The 20136-nt window shown below is 51.9% G+C and overlaps 1 protein-coding gene across 1 annotated transcript; it reads left to right on the top strand.

The window, feature by feature from the left end:
- The first annotated feature begins 297 nt into the window (after window positions 1-297).
- BCORL1 (BCL6 corepressor like 1) lies at window positions 298-19178 on the top strand. Its single transcript, XM_015820608.1, has 13 exons — window positions 298-383; window positions 2913-2997; window positions 3131-5479; window positions 5876-6014; window positions 6289-6369; window positions 7630-8037; window positions 10314-10528; window positions 12118-12303; window positions 13401-13567; window positions 15686-15831; window positions 16235-16312; window positions 16992-17145; window positions 18893-19178. Exons 1-13 carry the CDS (start codon window positions 298-300, stop codon window positions 19176-19178), a joined length of 4380 nt encoding a protein of 1459 aa, XP_015676094.1.
- Window positions 19179-20136: the final 958 nt, after the last annotated feature.

Raw genomic sequence — 20136 nt, 5'->3', positions numbered from 1 at the left:
GTAACTTTGAACGGTGGCTAAACGAACGGCTGTAAGCCGAGGACTTCCCCGTGTTTATATTTCTTCCCCGGGCAGTTCACTGTTTTGCTTCCAGCCTCCTCTGGATACAGAGCAGCGTCTCAGTCTAGCTGGCGGGTGTTGCAAATGCGCTTGCTTCTCTTTGCTTTGGGAACTGCCGATCCAGCAGCAGCAACAACAAGGCTGGAATCGGAGCCCGACAAAACGGTGTGTGTTTATTTTGCTGTTCCAGGCGGAGCCCCTGACTGAACCGGACGTGCTTGGTGCGGAGCGGCTGTCATGATCTCTGCGGCACCTCTCTACAGCGGGGTGCATAACTGGACGGGCGCCGAGCGGCTTCACACGTGCAGCCTCAACGAAGAAAGGTGGGGCAGGCGTTCTGCAAAGCACTGGGGGGGATGAGATGAGATGAGGAGAGGGAGGCCGGCCTCGCTGTAGATCTCAGCCACCACGTTGCATCCTCTCTCCTTCCCGCTGAATTCATCTGTGAACCGGGGTCCCAGGGTCTGCGGCAACTCGCCCCGGGACAAGAGTTAGGCTGATATCAAAGAAATGGGGGGGGGAATAGACTCCCACCCATTAAAGAAAGGATGCAGAAGGAGGGACAGGATGAAACGCGATTGACCCAAATTAAAATGATTTTTATTTTAAATAATGAAATTGAATTGTTGGCCACGTTGAAGATGGCCGCATCAAGTTGTCCCGTTCGGGAGATGCCAAATACTGTCAAGTTGCTTGCTAAATATTTGGGGGTTTGGTTTGTTTGTATGTGTTTGTGTGTGTTTGTGTGTGTGTGCGCATTTGCCTTCTCAAAGCAGAAGCTTTTCAAAACTGGTGGGCAATTAATTTTCAGGCTGTGTGGGAAGGCAGAACCAACAGGCCCATGAAGGTGTGTAGGTGCGCACACACATACACATACACATACACACACACATAATGTAAATTGGAAAAAAAAATATCCCGGTACGGTAGTCCTCAACTTATGACCACAACTGAGCCCAAAATTGTTGTTGTTAAGTGAGCTTTGCCCCGTTTTATGACCGTCCTTGCCCCAGTTGTTCAGTAAATCACTGCAATTGTTACATTAGTAACCCAGTTGTTAAGTGAATCTGGCTTCCCCATTGACTTTGCTTGTCAGAAGGTTGTAAAAGGGGGATCACCTGAACCTGGGACACTGCGACCGTCATAAATGTGAGTCAGATGCCAAGCGGCTGAATATTAATTACATGACCATGGAGATGCTGCAACAGTCATTAAGGGTGAAAAATGCTCTTAAGTCACTTTTTTCATTGACGTTGTAACTTCAGACGGTCACTAAGTGGACTGTTGTAAGTTGAGGATTATTAGTGCTCTGTTTCTCTTCCGTTTCCCTTACTCTAACGACAGCCCTGTGATGCAGGCGAAGCTTGAGCGGCCTGGCTGAGTCAGGATTTGAACTAAGCCCCCCCCACCCCCCCTTTGATGTCTCCCCCCCCATGAGAACCATCGTGGTTTAAAGCGATGTTTAATATTCCACTCTTCAAAAAATGCGTGAGCGTCCCTGCCTTTCCAGCGTCTGTGCGCCCTGACAAAATAGCATTTCTAAAATTGGATCTAAAACATGGGAAACCCCAAGTGGCCGTTGTGAAGGCTGCCGAAGCGCCAGATTTTGTGGAAGGTGTTTTGCCGGTCACTTTTTACGGAGGCAAAAAAAGGAAGTTTTTGCCGTCTGTTTAAAGCATCGCCTGGCCCTCTCTCCAGGGTGCGGCAAGCTTTTGAGGAATACGCTTCTTTATTTTATGACCCGTTTTACAAGCAACATAAAGCTCAGGCTGGCTGAAACGACTTTGAAACGGTCTTCCCCAATCTGTAGCCGTTCCCAATCTGGCACACCTTTCAGAATGGTTTAATATAAAAGGGAGGAGGAGAAGGAGGAGGACGACTGTGGGGTCCTAGGTGGGGTCCTAGGTGCTCTCCTTGGTGGTTTTCTTGCAGACCTTTCATTACCCAACTAGGTTTCAATACCAAACCAGTGCACTGATGATGTTACCTAGTTGCATAACAAAACATCTGCAACCTCAGAGAACACCATGGACCCCACAGTCTCTGTCTCCTCCTCCTTCTCCTCCTCCCTCCTTCCTCCCCCCTCCTTCCTCCTCCTCCATTCTATAAATCATATTCCCTTCTAACACTGATGATGTTCCCTATTTGGGTAACAAGACATCTGCAAGCTCAGACAGCACCAAGGACCCCACAGTCTCCTCCTCCTCCTCCTCCCTCCCTCCTCCTCCTCCTCCATTCTATAAATCATATTCCCTTCTAGCACTGATGATGTTCCCTATTTGGGTAACGAAACATCTGCAAGCTCAGAGCACCAAGGATCCCACAGTCTCCTCTTCTTCCTCCTCCTCCTCCTCCTCCTCCTCCTCCTCCTCCTCCTCCTCCTCCTCCTCCTCTCCACAAAGCCCACTCCCTTCTAGCACTGATGATGTTCCCTACTTGGGTCGTGAAACACCTGCAAGAAAGCCACCCAGCTCGGAGACCACCAAGGACCCCTCATTTCAACCCTGAGCTACAAAGATTCTCTTCTATCAGCCAGAGACTATTTCTTCCCGACTTGTTCCCCTTTTAAGATAAGGCAGTTATAATAATAATAATAATAAAGTTGGAAGGGACCTTGGAGGTCATCGAGTCCAACTCCCTGCTCAGGCAGGAAACCCTATACCATTTCGGACAAATGGCTGTCCAGTCTCTTCTTAAAAACTTCCAGTGTTGGAACATTCACCGCTTCTGGAGGCAGCTTGTGGCCCTGGATGCGACTTTGGCCACAGACAGACTATGCCCGTCAGATCACTGACTTCAGCCCCGCAGCTCTGGATAATTTTTCCAGGTTTCTCTTTTTTTCCCCACTGTAGGAGAGGCCCGCTTTCTGATGAAGAATCTGACACCAGCAGTTCCCAGCACCTGGGTTCGCCTGAGTTCTGCAACAGCTTTTCCAAGGTGAGACGGTGGGTCGGGGAGGAAAAGAGGGAAGGAGGGTCAGAACGCCCAGGGAATGCCCTGTGCCCTCCTCCGTGTGAAGCGGGCTGAACTGCCACGGTCCTGATCCTCTCTCCTCTCTCCCCCTTTCCAGGTGGAGATCACAGCAGTTTCGGGAAGCGGTGGGGGCGCCGAAGGGTTTGAACCGGAGGGCACCGTGGAGGAAGAACCCGGCCCCCAACTCCGGGAGCAGGCTCACGAGCCAGACGGTGCTCAGCAGGCCTTGAAGGGCAGCGATGCCAAGACTGGCAAGCTTCAAGAGCCAGAACCGCCCCAGCTGGACGGCAGCAGCAGCCACCGCAGCCTGGACTGCCCGTGTCCGTCTGCTGGAGAGGCCACGGAGGTGACCCCGTTTTGCCCCAAAGCTCTGGAGAGTGAACAGATGGGAAAAGAGAAGGGTCTCCCAGCGGCCGGTGCCTCCGTCAACCCCATAACTGCTACGAGCAGCAGTAGCTGCAGTACGGTGGCCCCGGCTCCCACCACCTACACCCTGAAGAGCGTCTGTTTTTCGGCCTCCCAGGCCCCTCCTATGCAAAAAATGTCCCTCTCCCTGCCCCCAGGAGCCACCGTCCTCACCCCCAGCCAGCCCCTGGTTTACCTTCCTCCTCTTTCCAACACGCTGGGGGTCTCGCCCGCCCTTGCCCTCCCGGTCTTATCCTCCTTCCCACAAGACCCTTGCCTGCCCGGTCTTCACCCCTACCCGTATGCTTTCTCTGTGAGCAGACCCTTGGCTGCTGACCCCAAAGCAGCCACCTGCGTGGAGGCCGCTCAGTTAAGCTGCCCTCCATCTTCCGGAGAAAACAGTAGCACCCCTGCCACGCCGGGCTCGGGCCCTCCGGCCAACGGCCCGGAACTGGCCCCCAGCACCCCTGCCTTGGCAGCCTCCTGTGCCAGCGCTGTCCCCCTCTCAGGTCCTGCCACTGTGCTGCCCCGAGTCCCCGAACGGCTCGCTGCGGGGGTCCTGGCCTCCATCTCCCCGCTGAAGTCCCCCCCGCAGCTGGAGCGTGAGATGGTCTCCTCCCCGGAATGCAGCGAGATGCCTCTGGATCTGTCCTCCAAGTCGAACCGCCAGAAGCTGCCTCCGCCGAGCCAGCGCAAGACGCCCCCGATGCCCGTGCTGACCCCGGTGCACCCCAGCGGCAAAGCTCTGCTCACGCCGGTCTTCTCGAAGAGCCAGCGAGTGGCCCAGGCCGCCGCCTCGCCCTTTGTCATCTTCCCCGAGCTCCTGCGCAACGGAGAGCAGAGCACGTGGGTGAAGAACCCCACGGCCTTCATTGGCACCATCCCGGGCACCTACATGGGGGTGGCCAACCCGGTGCCAGCGTCGGTCTTGTTGAGCAAGGATTCCGGGGCCGACTTAAGCAACAGGGACCCCCGCCATCTTCCAAAGCAGGAGCCCATCTGCATTATCGATCAGGGAGAGCCCCGGAGCGCTGGGCTACCTTGTGGGAAAAAAAGTGGGGCAGAGGGGCAAGCCGACCCCGCGAGGCGCACTCTGGCTGCTCCGTTACGCCCTTCCAAAGAACTCTCACTCTGGAATCCCAGCCAAGCGAACCTTTACTCTCGGTGTTCGGTCAACGGGAAGCCTGCCAGCCCCCAACTCCTGCCCATCGGGTGGTCCCATTACCATCCGGGCACCCTGCTTTCTATTGGCATCTCGGCGACGGCACAGCTGCCCCCTAATCCAGTCGGGCCCTCTAAGACCCCTGGCCCCAGCGAACCAGCTGTGTTCCCTGCTGGGCAGCTGGCAGAAGCTACCCCGGTGGTCCAGAAGCCCCCCGAAGCCCCCTCCCAGGGCAAGGGCTGTAAGGCAGCCCTGCCCAGCACCGAAAGCCCTTTGTGCGTCTCGCCAGCTCTCCAGACCAGCCCACCCGAGGCGAAGGGCTCAAAGGGCCTTGAGCGACGAGAGACGGACTCGGCCGCCGAGAGCGCTCTCCCCCCACCCGAAGCTCTCCCGGAGGGTTGTGCCCACAAGCACTCCGGGGACTCCAAAGCTAAGAGTCCATTTTTGACTGCCCATCTGCCCCACGGCCTGCCCTTAGCCAGCCAGGCAAGCCTCCGGGTCACCGCAGAGTCGGCCTCCCCGGCCGAGAACCAGTGCCGAGAGCGGCGAGGAGACGCTTCCCGCAACCCGCTGAGTGTCGAGATGCCCCCCTGCCCCGGGCATCAGGTGGACCTCAGCCGGATCAAGAAGGAGCGGGTGGAGCCCGAGCCCCCCTTTGCCTCGGCCACTTGCCTGCACGCGGGGGCCACCCTGAGGGACCCTCCGAAAGCCAAGCTCAAGGGGGTGGCCCACATCAAGGTCGAGGGGGGCTTCCCGTGCAAATCCAAGCGGCACCACGACGGGCCGGATCGGCCAGCCCACAAGAAGCCGAAGAGCCGCGGGGGAGAAGAACTGGGGGCTCCCTGCAAGACGAGCAGCCAGAACCAGCACAGCCGCAAGGTGGGTGGCATAGCTGGGCGGAAGAAGAGAGCCGGGACCCCCTCTCGGATGGGGAGTCAGAAGCAGTGGGGTTGGGGGCCTGCAGGATGGACTGGGGGGGTGTTCTTGCTGGGGGGGGTGGGGAAAACAGTGGCAGGGCCAGAAAGGAAACGGAAGTTTTTGGAAATTTGGCACCGTTTTTTTTTCTTAAATGAAAAATGGACACAGTGCTCATTTAACAAAACTGTGGCGAGAAAGATGGTAAACGGAGGGGAAACTCGCTGTCTCACTTAGCAACAGACATTTTGGTCGTAAGCCGAGGTAGCGAAAGAACGTCCCGGGGTGCAAAAGAATTCAAAGCGATTTCAAAGCACCGAGCGGCTCACACCCGTCTGGTCTCTTCTGTTGCACCCACAGTGGCGGAAGCATCACGGTCACCTCCATGAGATGGCGGAGGAGGGCCGGCTGGGCTGCAGGAAGGAACGGGGGAATCTCCGTGCCAAGCGCAAACGCCGGAAGTTGTCCCCGGGCCACCGGGGGCACAGCTACGAGGAAGGTATGGGGGTCTCAAAGCTGGCTGGTGGCCGTTGCATCCCCTATCCAGGCCTGTCCCGTCATCCCAGGAGCCCCTCGGAAGATCTAGTCAGCTTCTCCAGGAGATTGGTAGAAGGATCCCTTTGGGGCACCCCAAGAAGCTCTTCCTGGGGGTTTTGAACGGGGCAGAGAATAATCGAACTTTCCAGGTGCCCAAACGAAGCCCCTCTCCAGCGGCTGTTTCCTGAGACCTCTTGCGCTTTTGTTTATATTTATTTATATTTTTATTCCTCCAGCTTACGTGGAGAAGAAAGCCAAGAACAATTTTAGAGACTTCATCCCCGTCGTGCTGAGCAGCCGGACACGCAGCCAGTCAGGTGGGTGGCTGACCCAGGAGAGGCCTGGGTCAAGGGTCAAGAGAGCCTGGCCCGATTGTGGAGGAGGGGGAGAAGGGCAGGATTAGGATGCAGCCCGCCTGACTTGGGGGTTGGTGGCAGGCGTAACGTTTCGCTTCTCATCCAAGAAGCTTCTTCAGTTCTTCTTTTGCTTCTTGGATGAAAAGAAAAAAAAAACAAACCAAGAAATTTCAGTTGGAAAAAGCACCTTTGGGACAACCTGCATGATGGAGAATCTCCACAGACGTAGGGCCTCGTTTGGTCCCCTCGCAAAGCTACCAAACAAAACAGCCAGTCATGGGATTTAAGGTTGCACTAAACCATGGTTTGCTTAAGCATGGAGAAACTGCAGTAGTTGTGTTCACACTTTACAAACCGCAGGGGTTATGTCCCTACAACACACTTATAGTCAAAACCAAGCAAAACGTCATTACAGTTGAGGATGATGTGCAAGCCAGAGAAGTAACTTGATTTGAGGGTCTTTCATTCTTAACTGGAGCATGCCGGCTTTTGAATTGTACATCCTTCCATAGGTTGGAGTTCAAAAGAACCGTACGTTGTCTTCCCCCCCCCCCCTAAGATTTTAGCCAGTTTGTGCATTTGGGAAGCATGATGGTACCAAAAGAAGAGAATATTCGTAGCTCAAGGTTGAACCGTGAGCTTGGCTGTTTTCTTGCAGAGGCTTCATGACCCAACTAGAGAACTTCATCCGTCCTATAAGGGGGTGGGGTTTATGAAGGAGGAGGAGGACTGTGGGGTCCTTGGTGCTCTCTGAGCCTGGTTGTTTCTTTGCAGACATTTCATGATCCAAGTAGGTAACAACATCTGTGTTAAGGGCAGGGGGGTTGTACACTGGCAGGACAAGTCACTTGTGTATAAAGAGAAAGCAAACCCCTCTCCCTTCTAACACTGATGATGTTACCTAGTTGGGTAATGAAATGTCTCCAAGGAAACAAGTAAGCTCAGAGAGCACCAAGGACCCCACAGTCATCGTCCTCCTCCTCCTCCTCCTCCTCCTCCTCCTCTCTGCAAACCTCATTCCCTTCTAGCACTGATAATGTTACCTAGTTGGGTAATGAAACGTCTGCAAGGAAACAGCTAAGCTCAGAGAGCACCAACAACGCTGTTAGTCAAATAAAGCCGCCCCAGAGTGGAGCAGAGATGAAGCTCAGATCCTTTTGGTGTAGTGTGTGTGTGCTTCCAGTTTGACAGGAGTCTTTCCTTCCCCCCAACCCCTTGCAGGGAGCATGGGGGGCTCTTCCACCAGCATGCTAGGAGAGTGTGACGGAGCCGGGCAGGAGATCGTGCCGCTGCTGGAGGAGGCGAACGACGAAGACGAGGAGTTTCCCCCGAAGCATCACCGGCTACGGAAGTCCCACCGCCTCTCGCCTCACTCCAGCTGCAAAGAGCACTCTCGGTCGGAAAGGGGCGTCTTTCACCCCAGTAAGAATCAGGGACTGCTCTGGCAAGGAGAGGCCAGCAGGCAGCTGTGGAGCCGCAAGGAAGCCGAAGAGGAGAGCAGCCACGTCAAGAGGAAGAAAAGGAGGCGGCAGAAAAGCTGGAAGTACCAAAGCGGAGAATATCTGATCGAAAGGGACAAAGGAGAACACTTGAGCTGCTGCCGCCATAAGAGACGGAAATCCAAAGCAGGTGAAGGGGTGGGCCTGGGGTGTGTGTGTGGAGACGGCCGCTCTCGTTTGCCTATCTGTGCTGGATTGCAGCTCCCATCGTCCCCGGTCTTCCAGCCCCTGGTCAGGCTGGCCAGTCGGAACAAGAGGACCGAGCAAGGGACGGTGGGCGGCTCGTAGCTGGCTGCTCGCCGGGGAGGCGCAAGCAGCCGCACAAAGGAGATCCTCTTGGCCAGCTTGAGAACAAAACCATCCATTTCCTGAATTGGCTAAGCTGTGCAGGAGATTGCAACACGCCCTCGGGCCTCAGCGCCCCAGAGATGCCCACCCCAGCTCCCTCTGCAGAGCCTCTCTCTGGAGGTCGATCTGCCTCAGCAGCCACCGAGGATTGAGGGTAGCCCCCTCCTCCTTCCCTCCTTCCCTCCCCCCCTCCACGCTGGAACATTTCATCCTGTGTCGACCTCCTTCCTGCCATTGAAAAGCGGCAGCGGCGGCACCAGGGCTTTTAGAAAGTTGAAAAAGAGTCCCCGTTTTTTTCCCTAACTCTCTCTCTCTCTCTCTCTCTCTCCCTTGTGGCGTTGCTATTCTTACTCTTCTTTTCAAACCGTGAGGATCCTGGGCAGGAGGGAGAGGGCGGCGTTTACAGATTGGCTCAGGCAACCCACGTCGGGCTTCTGCAGAAACTGGGCCCGGCTCTGCTGCTTGCGCTCAGTCCGAAAATAGAAGCCCGCAGCCTCCCGGTTGCAAGAGCCACCAGGGGGCAGGCTTTTCCCACACAAATTCCGCGACAGCTGCAGGCAGAAAAGGCTGCAGCGGGGGAGACGGAGAGGAAGCACTGCGGGGATTCGGTGGGGGGGGAGGGAGTGGGGAAACGGGGATCCATGGAGGGTGCAAGCTAGGAAGACGGAAAATGGATGGGGTGACGTCCATCTTCTTCATCTTCCGCGCCGGAGACAAATTCCTTGTGTGTCAATCCCACTGGGCCAAAATTAAGCATTCTGATTCTGATCCTGATTCTCAAAAAGTCCTCGAGGAACTTCTGGGCTGTAGTTTTTCCTCCTCTCTTATTTTTGCAGGGTGCTTTAGTAAGAAAGCGGAAGTTCCTTTTCCCCCCCCCCCCCAGAATCCTTTGCTCCTGGGCCTTTACTTGGAGGGAGCGTCCCTGTTTTCCCAGAATCCTTTGCTTTGGAACCCCATTCCTTTTTTCCCCCTGGTGGTCGGTGAATGCAGACGTAGAAGTCTGAAATTTAGCCCTTGACCTACATGTATGCTATAATTCAGTGGTGGCGAACCTATGGCACGGGTGCCAGAGGCGGCACTCAGAGCCCTCTCTGTGGGCACGCGCACCGTCGCCCCAGTCCTAGGCCTTCAGCTGGGTTTTATAAAACCTTTTCGCTTTAGGCCTCCGCCGCCGTGTGCAAAAAAAATAATAATGGTTCAATCAATCAATTTCAACTTCTCACGGAAAAAAAAAGATCTTGCAAAGTTGGAATTGATTGATTGAACTTTTTAGTCCCACCCCGTCTGCCGTTACCACCGCAGCCACGCCCACCCAATGGGCCACACCCACCCAATGGGCCACACCCACCCGGCACCCGACACTGCATAAGTGGGTTTTGGGTTGCAGTTTGGGCACTCGGTCTCTAAAAGGTTTGCCATCACTGCTATAATTCAACTACTATTTATACATATTGTTGTTGTTCGTCCATCAATTTCGATGAGGACCTTGACATCTTATGGATTATGGACCATCAACGGTGTGTCCGTAGATGGCTGATAAGACCGATGTTAGCACGGAATGTTCTGCCACATACTGAACAGAGAAAAGTGGACACTATTGCTTCAGCATTTGCAGCTCTGGCTTTACGGAGTGCTCGCTTCTCTTGTGCCAAGATTGTCCTCCTGTGTTCATATGTCTGGCAACCCTGGTAAACCAGGGTATGCCATGTCGGACGATCATGCGCCAAAAATTCCCAAGAAATGGTGTCGATATCCAGGGACTTGAGAGATGCTTTCAGCGTGTCTATAGATCACAGCACACGGTCAGGGTTCTTCCAAAGATTAGGATTTATTTCACGCCCAAAGCGGGCAGCTATACCAGTCAGCCGATGAGCCCAAGGAGCAAATTTTCAAAAAAAGGCAGACTGGTCTTTGGTTGTTACTGCTGCTCCCTTCTTTTTCCTGACCCTCCTCTCTCTTTATGAGACAATTTTTTTTTGGGGGGGGGCAGGATCTTTTTTTTGAGGGTACCTCTAACCTTTCTCTCTCTTTCTCTCTCTCTCTGTGGTCTGCCTGTAGACTTCCGGTACAGAAAGCACAAAAGCTCAACTCTGGGCACTGAGCTCTGTCTGAGGAGCAGGCTCTCCCCGTCCCTCCAAGGCCACCTGGACTTCCAGAATGGGTTCCTCCTGGATCACTCCGGCGTGGGTCCCATGCAAGAAGGGCTGGAGAAGCCTTCCGGGAAACGCAAGTGCAAAACCAAACACCTGTCAGGCATTTGCGAAGAGGGGAAGGTAAGGAGAGGCGTCTCTGGAGATCCTCCGTCATCCAGGTCACCGTTGTCCCAAAGGTGCTTTTTCAAAAGGCATCTGGGCTTCCTTGGTTTTCGCTTAAAGACGTTTCGCTTCTCATCCAAGAAGCTTCTTCAGTTCTGACTTGAAAAGCTTCAGAACCGGAGAAGCTCCTTGCGTGAGAAGCGAAACGTCTTCAAGGAAAAACAAAGGAAGTCCAATTGCCTTTTGAAAAAGCACCTTTGGGGTAAAGAGGGGTGTTGGGAATGGGGCGGTCAGAGGGACCAAATTGGGGAATTGATGTCGTTTGAAGGCTGTATTTATTCATTTGCTATGTTTCTATCTGGCTATTCTTCCAAAGACTTCAGGTTACTTTATACCCTATAAATACAGAATAAAAACCATTCCAAAAGAGAGCCAGTTTGGTCTAGTAGTGATTAAAGCATCAGGCTAGGAAGTGGGAGACCGTGAGTTCTAGTCCCACCTTAGCCAGCTGGGTGACTTTGGGCCAGTCTCTCTCTCTCTCTTAGCCCAGCCTGCCACGGGATTGTGGTTGTGGGAACATAGGAGGAGGAAGGCGTGCTGGATATGTTTGCTGCCTTGATTATTTGTAAAAATAATAAAGGTGGCAAAGAAGAAAAAGAAAGAAAGAAAGAAAGAAAGAAAGAAAAAAAGAAAGAAAGAGAAAGAAAGAAAGAAAAAGAAAAGAAAGACAGAAAGAAAGAAAGGAAAGAAAGACAGAAAGAAAGGAAAGAAAGACAGAAAGAAAGAAAGAAAAAAGAAAGAAAGAAAAGAGAAAAAGAGAGACAAAGAAAGAAAGAAAGACAAAGAAAGAAAGACAAAGAAAAACAGAAAGAAAGAGACAGAAAGAAAAGACAGAAAGACAAAGAAAGAAAGAAGAAAGAAAAGAAAGACAAAGAGACAGAAAGAAAAAAGAAAGAAGGAAAAGAACAGAAAGAGACAGAAAGAAAGAAAGAAAGGAAAGAAAGAAAGAAAGAAAAAGAAAGAAAAGAAAGACAGAAAGAAAGAAAGGAAAGAAAGACAGAAAGAAAGGAAAGAAAGACAGAAAGAAAGAAAGAAAAAAGAAAGAAAGAAAAGAGAGAGACAAAGAAAGAAAGAAAGACAAAGAAAGAAAGAAAGAAAAACAGAAAGAAAGAGACAGAAAGAAAAGACAGAAAGACAAAGAAAGAAAGAAGAAAGAAAAGAAAGACAAAGAGACAGAAAGAAAAAAGAAAGAAGGAAAAGAACAGAAAGAGACAGAAAGAAAGAAAGAAAGAAAGGAAAGAAAGAAAGAAAGAAAGAAGAAATATATATCAGAGCAATTAAGAATGTTACTAAAGTTGTTATTTGCACATGGAAATTGGTTCTCTGAAACGTAATGACCACTTAGCAAGGCACTGCAAGGAGGACAAGCAGCCTTGAGTGCAAACATTGGCATACATTTATTTCAGGTTCATAATTTATTCCGCCTGTTACTATTCAGAAGGGATTGTGGGGCACACAAGGCAACATCCTGCTCTTTTTCCTCTAGTGAAAACAGGCCTCTTTTGACTTCTCTGCTCCAACCAAATTCCATGTCTTCCCGTGCCCAGGCCAAGTCCCGCTCTCCAAAGAAGTCCCGGGAACACAGCCCCTTTGGCAAAGCTCGGCAGCACAACGTGGAGAAGACCCCCGAGACCCCCGCAAGTCCACCCGTGCCCCCCGAAGCTCGACGTCTGATCGTGAACAAAAACGCTGGAGAAACGTTGCTGCAGAGAGCGGCCCGGCTTGGTTACAAGGTGGGCACTATGGGGAGATGGAAGCCAACAAGGTGGAGGAGCAGTATTTACAAGTAGTCCTCAACTTATAACCATTTTCACGACCGTTTGACGTGACAACTGCTCCTCCCACTTAACGACCATTTTCAATGTTCCTACTGGTCCCGTGATCAAATTTGGGTGCTTTTGCAACCAGCGTGTATTTATGGCAGGCGTAGCATCCTGAGGCCATTTGCAACTTTCCCAGCCAGCTTCTGACAAGTAAAGTCTATGCGGGAAGCTGGATTCGTTTAACAGCCACAGATTCACTTAACAACTGCAGCGATTTGCTTAACAGCTGTGGCAAAAAAAAACCCTCATAAAATCGGGTGCAATTCACTTGATAGCCATACATCTATTGCAACGCTCTCTACATGGGGCTCCCCTTGAGGTGCACCTGGAGGCTCCAGCTAGTTCAGAATGCGGCCGCGCGGGGGATTTTGGGGGCCTCTAGATGCTCCCATGTAACACCTCTCCTGCGCGAGCTGCACTGGCTGCCTGTGGCCTTCCGGGTGCGCTTCAAGGTGTTAGTAACAACCTTTAAAGCGCTCCGTGGCAATGGACCTAGGTATTTGCAAGACCGCCTCCTACCAAACACCTCCCTTCGACCAGCCCGCTCCCACAGAGAGGGCCTCCTTAGGGTGCCGTCGGCCAGACAATGCCGGCTGGCGACCCCCAGGGGGAGAGCCTTCTCTGTGGCAGCTCCTGCCCTCTGGAATGACCTACCCCCCGACCTATGTACANCGGACCTGCGCCTTTTTCGCCGAGCCCTGAAGGCCCATCTATTCCGTGCGGCCGGCCTGGCGTAGTTTGATTATGTTTTAGTGGGGGTTTTGTATGGGGTACTTTTAGAGCAGGCCTGTTATTTAATTTAATTTTAGAACAGAAACTTGTGTATATTTATCGTGGTTTTTATTATCGCCTGTTCACCGCCCTGAGTCCCGTAAGGGAGATAGGGCGGTATATAAATTCAATAAATAATAATAATAAATAATAATAATAATCTAGCTGGGCCGTGGAAATTCTCACCCAGTAGGTCTTGAGTTTAGCTGTTCAAATGGCGGGTCTTCCATTTCCAGGACGTGGTGATGTACTGCCTGCGGAAGCCGAACAACGACGTCAACCACCGGGACAACGCCGGCTACACCGCTCTGCACGAGGCCTGCGCCCGGGGCTGGGTCGACATCCTGCAGATCTTGCTGGAGCACGGCGCGAACGTGAACTGCAGTGCACAAGATGGCACCAGGCAAGTTGGGATCCTCCTGGGTTTTCATTCGTCGGAGGGCGCCTGAGATCTTCGATGGCCACCTTTGGATCTGTAGGGCCCACCCTGGTTAAGCACATTGAACGTGGGCCGTTGGGAGGTTTTAGTTTGTCTCCAGACCCCTGGGAGCATTTGGTAATCTGAGAGCGAACATTATCCACGTCTAATCCGTTGTACTGACCCAACTCTCGAGAACCCATGTGGCCGTCAAGCGCAGGAAATCAGGAATCCGGGCAGTTCAGATGAATATAAAGGTTTATTGCATGCTAACGCTCTCTGTAAGAATCCGAACCACTAACAGTCCAGGCAAACTGGCGGTAAATCAGAGTCAAAGGAATTCAAGGGGGGAGGGCCTGGACTTAGATCTCTTGTGGGTGCGTGGAGGTCATTCGAGACCGATGATGTGCTTGACCCCTCCCTCGGGCTCAGCCTGGTCATCTCCTACAACGGCACAATGTTTGCGAGATCAGACCTTGGCTTGAGAAGACGCAAGTTCAAGTCCCCAGCCGGTCCTGAAGATTGCTGAAAGGCCTTGTTGACGCAAGGATAGAGACGCTGCTTTGAATTCTTTTAAGGAACCGCAGGCCGTAGATGGGAGCCGAATAAATCCGCTTCGGAATTATTTCATCCCCAGGCGTGTGAACAATTTCTGCTGAATTGCCCCTGCTTAGACTTGAGCTGGGAGAACCACTTGCTGGATATTTTTTTCTTTCTTTCCTTTATAACACAAACTTTTCGACGTGTGTTTAGAAGTGGTGTAGTCCTGGTTCCTCCGACTCTGGAGATGATGAATGAGAAAGCGTTTCCCAGCAAGCCTCAGATCAGGCCACGATCCACGCACGTCACCTCCTTATGTGTAGAAGGAGAGCAATTTGTGTAACTGTTCTTCCTAACTAGCTATTGTTCTCCCCGTCCCTCAACAGATGGACACGGCTGCTTGAATTCTGATTTCTAAGCCCTGCGTTGAATCTGTGTGCAACACCTATTTTTCTCCCAATCGCAATTCATTGTCCTATTATTTTACTTCTGTTTACACTCCCTTCGCTTTTATAATAATAATAATAGTAATAATGATAATGATAATGATAATGATAATAATAATAATAATAATAATAATAATAATAATAATAATAATAATAATAATAATAATAATAGTAGTAGTAGTAAAGTTGGAAGGGACCTTGGAGGTCATCTATCCAACCCCCCTGCTCAGGCAGGAAACCCTATACCATTTCGGACAAATGGCTGTCCAGTCTCTTCTTAAAAACTTCCAGTGTTGGAGCATTCACAGCTTCTGGAGGCAGGTTGTTCCACTGGTTAATTGTTCTAACTGTCAGGAAGTTTCTCCTTAGTTCTAGGTTGCTTCTCTCCTTGGTTGGTTTTCATCCGTTGCTTCTTGTCCTGCCTTCAGGCGCCTTGGAGAATAGCTTGACTCCCTCTTCTTTGTGGCAGCCCCTGAGATATTGGAACACTGCTATCATGTCCCCCCTCGTTCTTCTCTTCATTAAACTAGACACACCCAATTCCAGCAACCGTTCCTTATATGCTTTAGCCTCCAGTCCGCTAATCATCTTTGTTGCTCTTCCTTTTTATTATCGCAAACCGTCTAGACTAACCTCACGGTGAGATAGGCGGCAAATAAATTTAACAAATAAATAAATAAACATCCCCGCAGCCCAGTATTTCTTAGGAATTCAGCAATTGCTCAGTTATCAAGGACAGAATCACGCCCCCTTTCTCCAGTCAGAGCAGGGGTCTCCCCTCTTGACAACTAAGACTTGTGGACTTCAACTCCCAGAATTCCTCATGCTGGCTGAGGAATTATGGGAGCTGAAGTCCACCAGTCTTAAAAGTTGCCAAATTTGGAGAGCTCCGAGTTAGAGCAATGTTTAGAAAGGAGTTTTGCCAAAGGAGAACGAAAACCAAGAATATTCAGAATGCGAATTTCTTTCACAGTGTAAAAATGTTAGCCAGAGGGAACCAAGTTGCTAATGATACTCCGATACTTGGGCTACAAAAGAAGGAGGTCTGCAAAATGTTTGACCTGTTCTAAGGAGCGGAGGCCATGAAATTTATTTAAAAGTTTTCCCCTGCCCCCAGGCCGGTACACGACGCAGTCGCAAATGACAACCTGAAGATTTTGTGGCTGCTCCTCTCCTACGGTGCTGACCCGACCCTGGCCACCTATTCGGGGCAGACGGCCTTGAAGCTAGCCAACAGCGAGGTGATGAAAAGCTTCCTGACTGGTGAGTTACTTCCTCCTAAAAGCGAAACCGTCGTTTTTTTAGCCGTTTATTTATCCACCCTCCGTCCACATCCATTCATCCTCCATCGGGATGGAGAAAGCACCCAGAGACTGTGTTGAAATGGAAAATCTATTTCAATTTTGTGGGGAGGGCTACTGATTTCTAAGAGATGAACAGTTGGACTCTGAATTAGCTAGGACGTGTTGTTGTTTTTCTCTCCGAAGAAGGCCTGAGATGGGTTTGAATGCAAAGTCTGCGCGGTGGGTTTTGCAGGAAAGCTTCTTGAGCAAGAAACATAAAATCCAGCAAGAAACCAACTTGCAAAATTGTGCTGGATTTATCATTCCAGCCTGATTAGAGAATCCACCTCAGTTTGCTTCTTCCTATATGGTCTTTCTTGTAGATTACCTCTTGGATCTACAGGGACGACTTGATGAGGATCCCCAAACTGCCTGGGATTTTTACAGCAGCTCAGTACTAGGTGAGTAGAACTTGCCCCTGCCTACTTTACCCTGTGGGTAACACAAATAGTTGTGGTCTGTGTCAATTTCCTCTTATCCTTGAGCGAGAAGAGAGGAAGGTTGGATGGCTTAATAATCGCAGCAAAGATGGCGTTCTCCCCTTTCCTTCCACGGCTTCCTTCTTTTCTTTTTCCTTTTCCTCTCCTCTCCTCTCCTTTCCTTCCTCTGTCTTCTGCATGGAGACTTCGCTGTCCTGCAGAAACACAGATGGGGCACCTGTGCAAAAATTTCTCTTCCTTCAGTTTGTTGAGCGGTTTTTATTTTTTCATTTACAGATGTTGTTACTAGTTTTGCTAGTCAAATAGGAGACTATTCCTCAAATCCCCCCCACCACCACCGCAGGGGAAAAAAAGGGGGGGGATGTTGCTTGTCCACCCTGCAGGCGGAAAAATTAGGGAATGAGTTGCTTTTCTTTTAAGCCAGCTTCAAAGCAACGTGAGCCTGTAATTTGGGGCCCCAACCTCCTGCCACGGCTCTTGCCGATCTCGCCCGTCTGCTTCTGCCTTCTCCGCCGTGGCGCTTCTGCTGCAGCCGCTAATAGTTGTAATGGGCCCGGCACGCAGACCGAGGACATCTGCAGACGGGGGCCAGCAGCATCTCCCTCTCTTCATCTTCCCTCCCTGTCCGGGTCTTTTTCAGAGACGAAAGAGGAGCTCAGCTGCGACCTTTTGCTCGACCCTCCTGGGGGCTCTGATCAGGACGAGGAGGAGCGGGACGCGGACCACTTAATGTTTGAGTTCTCGGAGAAGCCGCTGCTCCCCTGCTACAACCTGCAGGTTTCTGTCTCCCAAGGGTAAGTCTCGGGCAAGAATGTGGAGACGCACGCTCCGCTGGTTTGACGCTGGAGCCGCGACACTCCGGAAACAAAGGGGAGAGCATCTTTGGGGAAGGTCCCATATTCGAGACCCGTTTCTCTCCCCCTCCCCGAATTCTGAGCTTGGGCAGAGCCGGCGGGGGGCTTGCCAGCTGCTCTGAGAGGGACAACCTGCTGTGGCAAATGACAGGCTGGCAAAAACCTGACACAAAAGAGTGGCATTTATTGAGGGGGGTGGGTGAGGGAGGCCCATTCTACATCCTGAGGGAAAGCGGTACAGCGATTCCCGAAGGACTTTAGCGGGGCTTGGGGGATTGAGGCAGGGAGGGTGAATCCGCAGCCAGATCCAAGCTCCGAGTCTTACGGCCTTAACCGCAACCTGCACGCGTATTTTGAACCTTGGACACCCACCCACCCACCCCATTCCTTTAGCTTAGCCTGCCAGATGCGTTTAACTTCCCGAATCTTCCAGCTGGCATCTCAATTAAGAAGAAAGCCAAGCCAAAGCTGGGGAGAGGTGGGCTCACCTCCCCCAACAGGTGCAGTTTTGAAGGCAACAAGCCTCCGTGTCTTCTCAGAGGGAGCTTGGCAGCTGAAGGATGAAGGAACAGAAATGGCGAGATTTCTCTAAACATTTGCTGTCTGCAATGGCAGCCTCAGAGATGGGAGACAAGAGGGTGGGCTGCGGGGGGGGGGTCTAACAAGGCAGGGATCAAAGTCCCATCGTTCTCTGATGAAAGGATTTGCACGGTGAGCACTAGAAACACAGGTAGTCCTTGACTTCATTTAAGAAATTAGAGTGGTGCTAAAAAGGGACGGATGATCATTTGTCACACGAGGGTTGCACATCCCAGGGGTCACCCGATCAAAATTCAGACGTTTGGAGTGACCCCGGGGCTTCACGTGGTCTCCTTTTGCGACCTTCTGCCGAGTAAAGTCAATGGGGAAGCCAGAGGCACGTAACAACCCTGTTACTAACTTAAAACAACCGCAGTGCTTAACAGCTGTGGTGAGAAAAATGAGGCAACGCTGACTTAACCGCTGCCTTGCTTAGCAATAGAAATAATTAGGCTCAGTTGTGGTCGTAAGTCAAGGACTGGCGGTAAACGAAGGGGTCCTCAAACTTGGCCACTTTAAGACTTGTGGACTTCAACTCCCAGCTGGCTGGGGAATTCTGGGAGTTGAAGTCCAAAAGTCTTAAAGTGGCCAAGTTTGAGGGGAATTCTGGGAGTTGAAGTCCAAAAGTCTTAAAGTGGCCAAGTTTGAGGGGAATTCTGGGAGTTGAAGTCCACAAGTCTTAAAGTGGCCAAGTTTGAGGGGAATTCTGGGAGTTGAAGTCCACAAATCTTAAAGTTGGCCAAGTTTGAGGGGAATATTGGGAGCTGAAGTCCACAAGTCTTAAAGTGGGCAAGTTTGAGGGGAATTCTGGGAGCTGAAGTCCACAAGTCTTAAAGTGGCCAAGTTTGAGGGGAATTCTGGGAGTTGAAGTCCACAAGTCTTAAAGTGGCCAGGTTTGAGGACTCCTTCTGTAAACGAAGGGGGCATTATTCTTTGCCCCTTTGAAAGTGGATCCGAATCGCAACTCCCGCCAAGGAGAGAGGAGGAAGCTTTTTTCCTGTCAGAAATATTGGAGAAGACTCTGGAAGCCAATGGCGGAGCCAGACCTCACAGTTCCCCCCTCCCCACCCGCCCGCTGACCGCCATGTCCCTTTTGTCTCCTCGCCAGGCCCTGCAACTGGTTCCTCTTCTCGGATGTCCTCAAGCGCCTGAAATTCTCCTCCCGCATCTTTCAAGCCCGCTTCCCGCACTTTGAGGTGACGACTCTGCCCCGAGCGGAGTTCCAGCACCAGATCTCGCTCAGCCAGGTCCTGGCTCCCGAAGAAACCCAGGAACACGTGGTGTGTCCCTCCGCGGCTCCGGGCGCCGTAGAGACGGTGGAGCTGGTGCGCTACCAGCCGGAGCTGGTCCGGTTGCTGGGCTCCGAAGTGGCGTTCGAAGCCTGGAGCAGCTGACGGGGGTCCGACAGGCCAGCCGGAGAAGCCCCTCCACCGTCTCCCGACACCGTCAGACTGCACCGCGAGGCAATAATGGACCAATGAGGCGGCCTTCTCCAGGCCAAACCGGGGGGGGGGACGGGACACAGCCCTTCTATTGACTTGTGGCGGCTGGTTGCTCTCCTCCCATTTTGGGGGGGGGGGAGAGGGCCAGGAGCTGACTCCTCTCTCGCCCTCCTCCCGGACTTGAAGTTTGCTGCCCCTTCCCCTTCCTGCAGGCCTTGGTGGTTTTGAAGTGGAACCCATCTCTTCCCCCCCTCCTCACTAGACCCTGTCCCAAGTTCTTCCAGGGTATTTATTTAATTAGTATTTAATTTGTGGTGTTCCTTTGAGTGGGGGCCGGGGGGGAGGAACTTCTGCTAGGTCTGTATCACTGTGATTCTTGGGAAGAGTGAGTTGCAAGAGAGCGGGGGGGGGGGGGTCCCCTCCGGTAGCCACCCCATCCCGGCTGGACCAGACTACTGCTTCCCTCCCCTAACCTGGATTTCATGAAATGCGAGGAGGGAAGGATGGGGTGCCCCACAGCATTCCTTCTTTCATTTGGAGGGACATTCGGTTTCTGTTGGGCGGGAGAAATGATTTCCTCTTTGGCTTCCGCCCCCCCCTGCCCTTTCCCAGAAGATTCTCTCGTCTTTGCTGTTTTGGAGAGACGGACAGGGACTGAATTGGTATGGAGCCAAAGGAGTTTCAGTATTCTGGGCTAGCTTTTCTCTCCGTTGTATTTTTTTTTTTTTAAACTCTTCCCTTGGTTCCATCGGTGGTTCAGGTAGCCAGGCCGTCATCTTCAGCCAGGCCGTGGAGGAGCAGCCCAACTGGGGGGGGCAGGAAAGGGGCATAGATGGTACAGTTTTAATGTACAGGTGCTAACCAAGGACTGGACAATCCATTTTACTGGCTCTCTCCCCTGTAACTGAGA

This window comes from Protobothrops mucrosquamatus, unplaced genomic scaffold (assembly GCF_001527695.2).
Source record: "Protobothrops mucrosquamatus isolate PMUCROS unplaced genomic scaffold, P.Mucros_1.0 scaffold1146, whole genome shotgun sequence".
Lineage (NCBI taxonomy): Eukaryota > Metazoa > Chordata > Lepidosauria > Squamata > Viperidae > Protobothrops > Protobothrops mucrosquamatus.
The sequence above is the reverse complement of the archived record's forward strand: the minus strand, read 5'-3'. Positions and strand labels throughout refer to the sequence as shown.

What these genes read in the sequence shown, in the direction of transcription:
- BCORL1 (XM_015820608.1), top strand. Translation starts at nt 298, where the DNA reads ATGATCTCTGCGGCACCTCTCTACAGCGGGGTGCATAACTGGACGGGC. An exon ending in GCATTTGCGAAGAGGGGAAG is followed by an intron (nt 10,529 to 12,117) that starts GTAAGGAGAGGC and finishes TCCCGTGCCCAG; the next exon opens with GCCAAGTCCCGCTCTCCAAA. An exon ending in GATGAAAAGCTTCCTGACTG is followed by an intron (nt 15,832 to 16,234) that starts GTGAGTTACTTC and finishes TCTTTCTTGTAG; the next exon opens with ATTACCTCTTGGATCTACAG.